The sequence below is a fragment of the Callorhinus ursinus genome, unplaced genomic scaffold (assembly GCF_003265705.2).
Source record: "Callorhinus ursinus isolate GAN/ISIS: 27379988/994484 unplaced genomic scaffold, GSC_fseal_2.0 scaffold49, whole genome shotgun sequence".
NCBI classification, from domain to species: Eukaryota; Metazoa; Chordata; class Mammalia; order Carnivora; family Otariidae; genus Callorhinus; species Callorhinus ursinus.
This window is the reverse complement of record NW_027397111.1, coordinates 10012395-10026660: the sequence shown is the minus strand read 5'-3', so window position 1 is coordinate 10026660 and position 14266 is coordinate 10012395. Positions and strand designations below refer to the sequence as shown.

The 14266-nt window shown below is 38.8% G+C and overlaps 1 protein-coding gene across 1 annotated transcript; it reads right to left on the bottom strand.

Annotated features, from left to right (window-relative positions):
- Positions 1–7643: 7643 nt before the first annotated feature.
- Positions 7644–8588, bottom strand: LOC112806262 (olfactory receptor 6B9-like). Its single transcript, XM_025848567.1, has one exon. It carries the CDS (start codon positions 8586–8588, stop codon positions 7644–7646), a length of 945 nt encoding a protein of 314 aa, XP_025704352.1.
- Positions 8589–14266: the final 5678 nt, after the last annotated feature.

Sequence of the window (14266 nt, the reverse complement as noted above, 5' to 3'; positions counted from 1 at the left end):
CCCCCATTTTTGATTGCACCTCATTAATAGCCTTTTTGATTTCGACTTGGTTAGATTTTAGTTCTTTTATTTTTCCAGAAAGGGTTTCTCTAATAACTTCCATGCTTTTTTCAAGCCCAGCTAGTATCTCAAAATCATCATTCTGAACTCTAGGTCCGACATTGTACTAATGTCCATATTGAGTCGGTCCCTGGCAGTCGGTACTACCTCTTGTTCTTTTTGTTGAGGTGATTTTTTTCTATCTTGTCATTTTGTCCAGAGGAGAATAGATGAATGAGAGAACAAAATGCTAACAGGGTAACAATGTCCCCAGAAAATATACTGTAAACAAATCAGAAAAGACTTGAAGCGGGGGGGAAAGAAAGGGAAAGAAAGAAAAAAGAAAAAGAAAGGGATAAAGATAAAAACAAACAAAAACAGAACAAACAAAAAAAAACCAGAATATGATCAAATATGATCAGGCTGGTGCATAGACCAGTGTCACACACTAGATTTTGGCTATATTTTGGTCTGTTAGAAGAAAGTGCCTCCCTAAACTTTAAAGAAAGAAAAACATGTATGTACAAAAATAAGGGTTGATACGATAAAGGGATGGAATATGACTGTAAAGATGAAAAGTATAAAAAATTTTATAAAAGGAATTGATAAGTTGTTTGAAAAAAGAAGGAAGAGGATTTTTTTTAAAAAAGGGAGAGGGGCGCCTGGGTGGCTCAGTTGGTTAAGCGACTGCCTTCAGCTCAGGTCATGATCCAGGAGTCCCGGGATCGAGTCCCGCATCGGGCTCCCTGCTCGGCAGGGTGTCTGCTTCTCCCTCTGACCCTTCCTCCTCTCATGTGCTCTCTGTCCATTCTCACTCTCTCCAATAAATAAATAAAATCTTTAAAAAAAAAATAAAAATAATAAAAAAATAAAAAAGGGAGAGAATATGATCAGACAGAAGACTAGAACAAAGCCATACACTAGAGATTTAGGGTATATTTTGATCTGTTAGAAGAAACTGTATCTCAAAATTTTAAAGAGAGGACAACTTACATATATATATGCCAAAAATAAGGGTAACTACTATGAAGGGATAGAGTATGACTCTGAAAATGAAAAATAAAAATGTTTTTTAAAAAAGGGATTGATAAAATGTTGGTTGAAAAAGGGAAAAAATTTTAAAAAAAAGTTAGAAAAACAATTAACTTTGAAAGACTAAAGAATCATGGTAAAAAAGCCATGAATTTTGTGTGCAGTATTCCCCTAACGCTGGAGTTCTGCCGTTCTCATTGATCGGTAAACTTGGTCTTGGCTGGCGGTTCTTGCTGATCTTCTGGGGGGAGGCCTGTTGCCGTGGTTCCCAAATATCTTTGCCAGAGGTGGAATTGCCCTGCCGTTGCTGGTCAGGGCTAAGTGATCTGCTCAGGTTTGCTCTCGGGAGCTTTTGTTCCCTGCAACTTTCCCTTCGGCTTTGGACGACAAGAGTGAAAATGGCGGCCTCCCAGTCTCCGCCTCGGAGGAGCTAAGAACTCGGGGCCCCACTCCTCAGTGCACCTCCAGAGAGAAGCAGTCATTCACTTCCATCTCCCCAGTCTCCGGCCGCACTCCATGCTCACCCTTCCTGTGACCGAGTGTTTCTATCTCTGGCACCTGACCCCGTGTGGAGTCTCCAGACCCAGCTGATCCTGGTGGTGCACTCCCTCACTGCTCCTCCTAGGGGAGAAAAGGGAGTCTCTCCAGATCTGCCACTTTTTGGGTCCCTGGGGAGGAACAGTGGCCCGACTGTGCTGCGGATCACGGTTTATGGCAACCCCGAACTGAGAGCCCACACCTCTGCTCTGTCTCTGCAGCCGGCTTCTCCGCTCTGATACCTGGGAATTCTGCCACATGCAGGCACCCCCAGTCTTTCTGTGATCCTGAGGGTCCTGAGACCACACTGTCCCGCGAGGGTTCCACCCCCCTGCTTAGCCACTGGAGCGACGTCCCTTGGCGGAGCCGACTTCTAAAAGTTCCAATTTTGTGCTCTGCTGCTCTATCACTTGCCAGAAGCGGCTGATGGAGGCCCCGCCCCCGCCGTCTCTCCTCCCAAATATTGCCTCAGATTCACTTCTCCGCACGTCCTACCTTTCAGAAAGTGGTCGCTTTTCTGTTCAGAGAGTTGTTGCTATTCTTTTCTTTGATCTCCTGTTGAGTTCGTAGGTGTTCAGAATGGTTTGATCCCTATCCAGCTGAATTCCTGAGATCGGACAAAATCCAGGTCTCCTACTACTCTGCCATCTTGCTCTGCCTTCACTGTGATTTTGATTTGCATTTCTCTGATGATTAGTGATGTTGAGCATCTTCTTATGTGTCTGTTGGCCATCTGTATGTCTTCATTGGAATAATGTCTATCCAGGTCTTCTGCCCATTTTTTCTCCCTTAAGATTTATTTTAGAGAGAGCAAGAGAGCATGGTGGGGAGGGACAGAGGGAGAGGGAGAAAGAATCCCAAGCAGACTCCGTGCTAAGCGTGGAGCCCCACATGGGACTCAATCCCACAACCCTGAGATCACCGCCTGAGCTGAAACCAAGAACCAGACACTCAACCAACTGTGCCCCAAGTCTTCTGCCCATTTTTTAATCAAATATTTGAGGTTTTGTTTTGGTGTTGAGTTGTATAAGTTCTTTGTGTAGTTTGGATATTAGCCTCTTACTGGATATATTACTTACAAATATCTTCTTCCATTCAGTAGGTTGCCTTTTTGTTTTGCTGACTGTTTCCTTCATTGTGCAAAAGCTTTTTATTTTGGTGTAGTCCTAAGAGTTTAGTTTTGCTTCTGTTTCCCTTTCCTGAGGAGACATACAGAAAAATGTTTCTATGGCCAATGTCAAAGAAATTACCACCTATGTTTTCTATGAGTGTATGGTTTCAATCCTCACATTTAGGTCTGTAATCCAATTTGAGCTTATTTTTGTGTATGTTGTAAGAAAGGGTTCAGTTTCATTCTTTTGCATGTAGCTGTCCAGTTTTTCCAAAAGACTGTTTTCCCAATTATATATTCTTGCCTCCTTTGTCATAGATTAACATGTAAATGTGGGTTTATTTCTGGGCTCTTTATTCTGTTCTATTGATCCATTTTTGTGCCGTACCACACTGTTTTTATTACTACACTTGGTAGTCTATCTTGAAATCTGGAATAGCAATAACTCCAGCTTTGTTTTTCTTTCTCAAGATTGCTTTGGCTATTTCAGGTCTTCTGCGGTTCCGTAAAAATTTTAGGGTTATTTGCTCTAACAGTTTTGTGAAAAATGCTGTTAGTATTTTGTTAGGGATTGCACTGAATCTGTAAGATTACTTTTGATAGTATGGACATTTTAACAATATTAATTCTTCCAATTCATGAGCATGGAATATCTTAATATCTTTCCATTTGTTTGTGTTATCTTCAATTTCTTTCATCAGTGTTTTATAGTTTTTGGGGTACAAGTTTTCCACCTCCTTCGTTAAGTTTATTGCTAGGTATTTTATTCTTTCTGGTACAATTGTAAATAGAATTGTTTTCTTAATTTCTCTTTCTGCTAATTTATTATTCATGTACAGAAATGCTACTAATTTCTGGCTATTAATTTTGTGTCCTGCAATTTTATTGGATTCATTTATTACTTATAGTAGTTTTTTGGTGGAGTCTTTAGGATTTTCTATGTATAATATATTATCTGCAAATTGTGACAGATTAACTTCTTATTTACCAATATAGATGAGATTCTCTTCATTCTTGTCTGACTGCTGTGGCTATAACTTCCAGTATTATGTTGAACAAAAGTGGTGAGAGTGGATATCCTTGTCTTCTTTCTGATTTTAGATCGAAAGCTCTCAGTTTTTCACCATTGAGTATGATGTTAGCTGTGGGTTTTCATATATGGCTTTTAATATGTTGAATTATGTTCTGTCTAAACCTACTTTTGTTGAGAGCTTTGATCATGAATGGATGTGGAATTTTCTCATGATTTTTCTGCATCTAGTGAGATGATCATATGATTTTTATTCTTCAACAAATATATTCATTTTTATTTAATTTTCATGCCAACTTTTGAAGGTAGATATTATGACCCACATTTCACAAATGAGGAAACTGAAACTCAAAGAAATCAAAGTTCTGATAACCTAAGGAATACTCAAAGATAACAACTGGTAATGTCAGAGTCTGAAGCAAAATATTTGCCTCCCAATTATTTTCCCAGGTACCTAATTGTCAGTGAGGCTGTTTTAAAAGCCTGATTATGTTATTTATTGGTAAACCTGAGTGAATGAATTAGAAGCACCTAGAAAAATATATTGAGGAAATTCTTTTATAGATCCTAAAGTGTGGTCTGACTTACTCTGATAAGAAGAGAAGTGCAACCTAAGAAGGAAAGAGTAAGGGATTAATTCTGTGCAGTAAACTAACTTATGCTAATTCTAAGAAGAACTAAGTGTGTCTTTTTTTAAAATTTTTTATTGTTATGTTAATCACCATATATTACATCATTAGTTTTTGATGTAGTGTTCCATGATTCATTGTTTGTGCATAACACCCAGTGCTCCATGCAGAATGTGCCCTCTTTAATACCCATCACCAGGCAGAACTAAGTGTTTCTTAATGGCATACACACTCTTACAATAAATGGCAGAAAAGCTGGGCATGATATATTCAATACCTGAGTTTAAATTTGCTGAATGTGTTACTCAGAACTCTCAGAATCAATTCAGTTTGGCAGTGGCATCATGTGAATGGAAGAAAAGTAGAAGGTGTTTATGGAGAAATACTTGAAAAATTAAGTGTGGAACAAATGGTTTTATATTTTAATTCAAGTTCTGTCATATACCATGCTTAAGTAGAAAATGAGGTTTGCCTGTGTTACGTTATTGATTTCAAAATCTAAACGTATGTGACTTTTTAGAGTGTTATTTTATTCGAAGCATTCCCACTGAGATTTATTTCAATTTGATTAATATTTCTCAAGTGCCATATCAGTCAGGATTCCAGTAAGAAACAGAAAGTAATGTTTGCTGAAATTTTTGAGTAGAATTAAATGTCATGACTAATTCACTGAGGCTGGGCAAGATAATGACAACCAACAAAGGATGTTGAGCCCCATAAGGATTAGCAGTGTAGAAACCCAGTGATGGCTACAGCCTCAGAAGCGGCACCCTTGTTGCAGGAGCTGTAGTTATGGCCAGTCACCCACCCAGGAAAGCAGAAATGAATCCCTTGCCATCTCTGCCTGGTATCATTCAATTTCCTACTGGTGCCTCCTACCGGCTCAATGAAATTGGAAGCCAGAGGCCAACAGAGCCAGAGTGTACAGTCAACAGAATCAATTCCTCCCACCCCCTCAGAGTTGGGGTACACAAAGGGTTAAAGGAGAGCAAAGAATAGATAATGGGGGCAAGGGGATAGAGAACAACCACCACAGTTGCCTACTGTGTCGGGGACTGTGGCTGGTATTGTGGACTCAGGATGAATAAGGTTAGTTTCTGCCCTAGAGGAACTCACAATCTAGTGAGGAGTCAAATACAAACTGTCATCTGCGAATCAGAATGAAAAGTTGTTGTAGTTGAGGCCTTGTTCCCGCTTTACTCTCTCAGTGACTACCATTCATCTAGTAGAAGTGTTACAAGCTAAAAATCTAGTACTTGCAGGAACTGAAAACGACTCTATAGAACTTACTATATGTTTATAAACCTATATAGTAAGGAAATCCACAAATTGGTAAGATCTGGATAGGTAAGCATGAATCTATTTCCTAATGTGACCCCTTTCTTCCTCATGTCACTTTGTGCTAATCATCTTTCAGGTCTCTGAGTATGCTGCTATTTATTTCTCTTGCCTCTCAGCCTTTCCTATCTCTGCAACACCTGACCTTCACTCCTGCCCACTATTTTTCATTTAATTCCTTCAAGTGTTAGCCTAAATGCTACCTCTACTGGAACATTTTCCCTTACTTGCATCATCACAGTTCTAACATTGAAGGTAATTGTGACTTTATCTTCCCTACTCATCTCCGAGCTGTTTGAAGGAAGATTCTGTGTTTATTTTTGTTGTTGTTGACCAGTATATTCTCATGGGCTATCACAGTCCAAAGAATAGGAGCACAAAAAATACTGAATGAATGAGTGAATAAATGAAGGAATGAGGTTAAGCAAGATAACTTAGTATATTCTAAGCATTGAGTACGTTAAGGTGACTAATATCATCAAAATGGATGTTTCATTTTGAGGATCAGTAAAAAACAAGGTGGAGTTGGTGTAGGTGGGAAAAGATTAGATATTATTGAAGTTCATGAATGCTAGAGTGATTCTAAAGTAATAATAATAAATAGAATGAGTAGGTCCTATTTAATTCAAATTGAGAATTCTTAAGTGGTAAAGTAACATTGTAAGAGCAATATACATATAAGAAAGATTAGTCCACAAATGTTAAATAACATTCAACATTCAGGAGACCAATTTTAGACTCCTACTAAAAGGAATAGGATATAGAGAGGAAAGGTAGCTCTTTCTGATTTCTTTTTCATATTTTAGTTTCTGTTTTTTCTCAATTTCAGTTTCAATTCTGTAGAATTCTCCCTGGTACATTTCTTTTTCTAATCAGCAGATCCCTCAATGGTATCTAACAATCTCATTTGTCTTAGAAAATTTTGTATTCATTTTTCACCTTATTTATGTGTAGGACATATTTTATAATGATATATTGAGGCTTTCAGCTCGAACATATATTGATGTAATGGTATTCCATTTGTTTGCTGATAATAGTCATATTACAGCATGGGAAGGCCATAAGAATTCAAGAGCCCAAAAGACAATTTCTCAAAAGACATATAACAACTACAAAAGTTGCAGTAATACAAATTATTTCATCTCTCATGAAACTATTGATCCCATCCGTAGAATGAGAAATGAGCTCTTATAGTCCTGGAAGGAGGCAACAATTGGAAAAAATTGTGAAATGATCAACAATATTATTAATATCAGTGGTAGTTGGTCATCACTAACCCAATGCAATCATAAACATCATTATCACCACCACCCCTATGACCACCACCACTACCATACCATTATCAATTATCATAACATCTACACATATCTTACTGGCTGGATTGCTTCTTCCTTCCAGGCACCAGTGTTAACTAATGTGCCCCTAGAGCTACTATCACAGACTCTTATATAGATAGAGAATCTAATACAGTGGATTGTGGAACTAGACTCCACAAGTTCAAATAATGGCTTTGATATTTATTAACTATGCAGTGTTGATCAACTTATTTCTCTCCATGTATGTTTCAGTTTCCTGATCCATAAGATCAGGCAAGTAATCATAACTAACTCATAGAGGTGTTATGAGAATAAAAGGTTTATTATATGTAAAGTGCCAATAACACCAACTTATATATGTCAAATATTTATTATTATTACTTTGCATGTCAAAGTAATTTTTAAATATATACAATGCATATTAAAACTAATTCAAAATTAAAGAAATACATAATGTGTCCTGTTTCTAGTTTTAATTTTTTCTTCTTTTCCCATGCTGTGATTTCTTTAAGAATGTAGATTTATAGAATAACACTAATAAGCAGAACCATGAAGTGTCACAGGAATGACATCCTTGCCAAGACACTGTCTCCTCCTCAAGATAGCAGGGCTTAGCTGAGCAGGAGGCACTGTCCAACCCCCATGGTCTTTTTGATAGCACTTTTTACTTCCTGGTTCCTAAGGCAGTAGATGAACGGATTTAGCATGGGTGTGAGGACTGCATACACAGCTGAGATTAGTTTGTTGGAATTAAATGATGCAATAGCTCTGGGCCGAACATACATAAAAATCATGGCTGTATAATAAATTAAGACTATAGTGAGGTGTGATGCACAGGTGGAGAAGGCTTTCTTCCTTCCCTGGGTGGAGGGTATCCTCAGAATGGTGGAGACTATGTAGACATAGGAAAGGACAGTGGTGATGAGTGGGAAGACAAGAATCACAATAGCCAAAGCAAAGTCCACTAGCTCAGCTGTGGACATGTCTTTGCAAGCCAGCATGAGGATTGGTGAAATGTCACAGAAAAAGTGGTTCATGACATTGGAACCACAAAAGGCAACATGTGAAATGAAATAAACCTTGATGACAGAGACCATGAAACCACTCACATAGGAGAAAGCCACCAGCTGTACGCAATAACCTATGGTCATAATGACTGGGTATTGGAGAGGATGGCAGATGGCCACATAGCGGTCATAGGCCATGGCTGCCAGAAGCACACACTCTGTGCAGGCGAGTGAGATAAAGAAGTAGAGTTGAGTCATGCAACCTGTGAAGGAGATGCGCCGTCTCTGCAGAAGGAATCCATCTAGCATCTTGGGGACAGTGACGGAGACATACCAGACCTCCAGAAAGGACAAGCTACTCAGGAAATAGTACATGGGCTTATGGAGGGAGCCAGTGATCCAAACAGTGAGCATGATGATAAGATTCTCTACTACCACCAGCAGGTAGACCACAAGAAAAAGGAAGAAGAGCAGGACTTGTAGCCATGGGGCAGTGGGGAAGCCCAACAGGATGAATTCACTGACCAGAGTGATATTTTTCCCCAGCATGACTAAAAGCACTGAGAGGTATTGAAGTCTTATATAACAGCACTACAAATAATGAAGATGATTATGCTACCAGACAAGAGACGAAAAGAAGTTAGCAAATCAGACTTCCCTGCAAATGACTTATAAAATAACTTCTATTAACACAAAGTAATCTTTAAATGTGAAAGCACACATTTCCATCAGTGTTTTGTTGTTCTTTTTGTGTTTGTTTTTTGAGTCTCCCAGAATCAAAATGCACTCCCAGAAACCAATATTGAACTGTATGTTAACTACCTAAAATTTAAATTAAAAAAAATGCACTCCCACCCTTAATTCTCACTCCCCTGATTAAATATTTGAATGTCACTACCCATGTCATTCCCAGGTCCTTTGTCAATAAACATAGATAGTCTCTCCCTTGTTGGTTCCAGATCTCTGTTTAATTAGGAACTTACTGCATGAAGATTTCTTTCCTCCCTAAAGGAAATATGAGGGATAACCTCATGTCAGAGAAAGTTTCAGAGTTTAATATTTGGGTGATCCATTGGCTGTTATCCTTTGATCAGTGCAGTTTCTTCAGACTTTATTTGTGGAAATAAGAGATAGTAATTCTTGGAAAGTTCCTTAGTGACTCTCCAGTTGCTTTCAGATAAAAATGGAAATGTGTTTGATATCACACATAGGAGGCACTTCATATATTGATCCAGCCACGTATTTCTTCTGCCTCATCACTCATGACCCTCTAAATGGTTTCCATGATCCAGACATACTCAACTAGTTTTTGCTCCCCAAACACACTAATCACCCTCACGCTTTGCTTACACTCTTCCCTCTTCTTATTGTGCCCATCCCCCAATCTTTATTGGCTGATTCAAGATTCAAGATTCCACTTAGGAGACATCTCACCAAATCTCAGTCAAGTGCCTCAAAAACATTTGCTCCCAGTGCACAACCCCTTCACATGTTGAAATTTCTCTCCATTACACTGCAATTTTCTAAAACTCAGGGAGATGTTGGTAAAAGGGTATAAATTTCCAGTTATAAAATGAGTAAGCTCTGGGGATCTGATGTGCAGCAAGGTGACTATAGTTAACAATACTGTATCATGTACTTGAAAGTTACTGAGAGTATATCTTAAGTATATGTTGTGTTCTCACCATACACAAAAAGTGATAATTATGTGATGTGATGGAGATACCACTTAACCTTATTGTGATAATAACTTCACAACATATACATGTATCAAATCCTCACACTGTACACCTTAAACTTGCCCTTATATCTCAATAAAACTGGGGGGGGAAAGACTGCCTTCATGACTGTGAACCCAATGCCTAGGATAGTGATTAGAAAATACATGAATATTAAATGAATATGGATTAACAAGTGAATTAATGAATCCCTTGGAGCTTTGGGATCCACAGGAAATAGATCAGTGGCAGAGGAATGTGAATTCAGGGTACTTTGCTGGCAGATGGCATCTATCTATCAGGCTGCAGATCTTAAGCATAGCCTCAGCTTGCATATCCAGGGTATTGTCACAGCAAACATACCCACAGGGTCTGAAAACAGTGGATATAATCCCTGGTCTCAGGTTACTTGGTAGGTTGGGTCTGAAAATATCATCCAGTGTCTCAGGTCTCCTAGAGGAGTAAGGAGAAAGGAGGCAGGAAGGCATGTGAATATAGTGTAAGGATAGGCAAGTCTTATAATGCTGGAAGAAAGCATATTTGTGAGGTAGCCCAACTATTTTAACCTGTGGTCCACAGGGTATCTTTTGAAAACACATGAATGAATGTGTCTCTCTGTTAAATATCACACTCATCCATAAAGATCCATAAAGACTGAGGTCAGGTCCTGCCTTTAGAACATTGCTCACTCCTGTCAAACAGTTTGTCCATCATACTCTTCACTTGACACGCAGAGGGTGGGAGGCTGATCAGGGACTCATTGGACTAGAGATCTTCTGGCCATGGCTCATAGCAAGAGACAGAAGAATGAAGCACTGAAATATATATTACTGACCCACTACCTCCTTTCCATAGCAGCATCTAACAGGAGAGCTCAGCCCTGCTTGCTGGGTGGAAAGGGATTGTACCTTACCTCCAGGCCTCCAACCAACACCTTCACCCTGAAGTAGTTCATTAGTAAGCCATTTCTGGCCTAGTTTTTCTGTGCCTTTCACCTAATAATTTTCCTTTGGAAAAGCAACTGGTTCTGGGAGCAGAAGATAGTGAGCTTTCCCATGTTCTTGTCTCAGTGGGAAGAATATAGAAACTTTCCTTCAGGGCATGTATAACACTCCACATTCTCACCATCAGCCACACAATTTCCCACACATTTACCTTTGTCTAATAGTTAAGAGCAATGACTTTAGAGTCAGAACAAGGCTATTAGGTGTGTCATCCTGAATAGAATACTCAACAATTATGGACTTAAAGATCCATTGCTGTGAAATAGAATGTTAATAATGCCTACCTTACTGGTTTGCTGTGAAAATAAATGTGATAATGCACAGAAAGCACTTAACATAGGAATTGGTCCATGGTTTTTCTCTGTAAGTGTTAACTATTACTATATTATGTCACATTAGACTCACACATGCTACTCACGCACGTGTGGTCATATAAACACACAGACATTCATTTTCTCTCTCTTTTACCCATCTTTTTTCTGTTATATTCTGGGGGAATGAGGGAAGCCAAATTTCCTGAAAGGACTATAGCATCTTTGAAGAGCTCTGAGTTACAAATCACTCATGCCTCTTTCTTACCCTCTCTCTAGAATATTGCTTTCATATATTCAAGCATACCCCTGCTACTTCATATTTTCCTCCACTTTTTGGCCATGGATGTACCTCTCAGCAGATTTTATTTTATATCATAGAGAAATGAAGAATTCTATCTTACTATTTTCTTTGTTTTCAGAACTGAAAGCACTAAGCTCTGGAGTCTCCTCTATGGTATCTGAGGAAAGAAATCCTTTCGTTGTACTATAGAACCTTTTTTCCAATCTTGTATGTGCTTATTTCCAAGAGACAACATGGACACCAACAGACTTCTTCTAGAATAAGAAACATATCTTTTGGGCCTGGTCCAACACCCAAAAGATCCCACAGCTGACCACATTTCCCCAACCTTGGGTAAAGAAGTAGTGATTCTTCATTTTCCCATTCATTCTCCACAATACCCTTTCTTCTGTCCAATCATGGTACTTGTAGCCACTTCCCCCAAGTCCCTCTTCATCTTCCTTGGAGCTTTTTTGAATCAAGATATCAGATCAACCAATCTCACCTGAAACTTTCAACCACTCACCATGGTCCACCTGCCCTCTCTTCAAGAGTGGAAAATTTTGCAGACATTTGCAACTAAACATGGAAACGCAGACTGGCTTGCATATTTTTATACTTCACCTGGAGATCCACATCTGGTCTCTGCTTAGACTGCATGATAGGTATTACAGCATTAAGACGAGTCTGGAGCTGAGGCAGGAGAATATATTTAACACTCACCTACAGCTTGCCCATGTGTTCTTCCCAGGAGGCTCACTGACAGTCTCTCCTGGCTCTAGGGAAACTCTGTATGTGCTGCTAAGACTATGTCCAGAGGATTTTGACAGGGAAGCTGAATCTCCATTTATCTACTAGTTCCTGTTTATACCCGGACCAAGTTTATTTATATCTGTGGGTGGGATGTGGCCCTTTTCTCTTACTACTGTATGCAATTTAATGCAACACTAAGTTACTCAAAACCAGGATAAGAAACCTAACTGGGTTAATAAGGTAACCAATACATTCATTTGCTTATTCACAAAATCAGCTTTTATTGAGCTTTTATTATGTGTAGGGTGCTGTGCTATATGTTATTTGGAATAAAAATATATGTCATGGTTTCTGCCCTCTAGGAACTTGTAGTATTCTAAGTAAAATAATAAATACACACTATAATGAGCATAGATTGTGACATGTACCAAAAGAGAAGTACACCATGCTCTAGGAACTCCAGTGAGGGAGTAACTTAGGAATTTAGAAAAGGATTCAAGAAGTGTCATTCTAGACTCATACAGGAAGATAATGTGGAAGTAGTGTGATGGGAAATAATTTAGGTTCAGCAGTCAGAAGATCCGGTTCCTAATCTAGGTTCTATCATTTTCAAGACCTTTGACTTTATAAAATTGTTTTTATTTCTCAGTTTATTCACCCATAAAATGGGATAACAATAATTCACTTGTTAACATGATATCATTAATGTTAATTTCAAAAGTAATATGTATATGAAAGCAATTTTTTAAAAAGATTTTATTTATTTATTGGACAGAGAGAGAGCACAAACAGGGGGAGTGGCAGGCAGTGGGAGAGGGAGAAGCAGGCTTCCTGCTGAGCGGGGAGCCTGATGCGGGGCTTGATCCCAGGACCCTGGGATCATGACCTGAGCTGAAGGCAAACGCTTAACCAACTGAGCCACCCAGGCACCTCTATGAGAGTGATTCTAAAACAGCTTTGTGATAACTACACAAATGTAAAATATTACCTGCATTGGAATGTGAACCACAGCCATGAGTGGATCAGAAGAAATGAGGTGAGAGGGCTTTCAGTGTAGAGAGATTAGCACAGGAAAGAATATAGTGAGAAGTGAGACAATGTAATAATGAGGCCCCTGCAGTGTCTAGTGGTCACACACCCCCAAACTTGGACTCCAGGAAGTATTCAGTCATTTGATCAATGTTTGTGAAGCATGCGCTGTGAGCTAAGAGCAGTGTGAAATGACAACTCCTGTCTGTCAAGTTATTCACAGCTGAGTTAGCCCATAGACTCTGCTATTAATTGTTGTCAGTAACCATAAAATTAAGAATCAAGTGCTAGAAGTTTTGTTGTAATGAAGGCCCAGGAAATATACTTGTGTCTCTATGAGTAACCAAAGGTGGAGTAAGGGAGTGAAGCAGGGGCTTAAAAAATGAGAAATCCTAGAGAAACTTTAGATCCTAGAAGGTATTTAAAAGTCTATGTGTGACTAATTGGAATTTTATGGAGAAGGATGGATCTAGCTCTTTCCCCACCCTCCCATATTCTTTGTCTAAAAGCATGTGGTGAGTTGGCACTAATTCTGGGAAGGCTGGGACCACTGGGTCTTCATGAAATGAGACTATGGAACATGAAAATCAGGGAGGGTAATTATCCCCTGAGGAATGACTCTAAGAGAAAATGAAAACACCTATAAGCCTTCTCTTCTCTGCAGGCATGAAACTGTCCACTCATGTTTGCCAGCACCAAATGATGCTGTCTGGAAGAACGGGTACAGTTTTGTTAGGGTTGCTAAATGTAAAGCAAGAACTATTTGTCAAATATACTCCAACTCTCTCTTATCAATCAGCAAAATAAAACAGCATCAATATATGAATTTCATGAGACTTAAAAATCCAGTAAAATTTGAAAAAGAGGTTTTCAACGTAGTACATAAAAGCCAAATATTTGCTGTACATATTGCCATAAGCAAAAAGGGACACCTTACTTTTAGTATTATGAAGTCACTGAAATCAATCAAGGTCTATTAAATTATTTGGCATAAAGAGACCAATAATTTATTTCTCTTTTAAATAAAATTTTTAGGATAATATTAGTTTTACAGAAAAGTTTTAAAGATAGTAAAAAGAGTTCTCACACTCTTCTCCCCCAGTCTCAGTTTCCCCTAATATCGTCACAG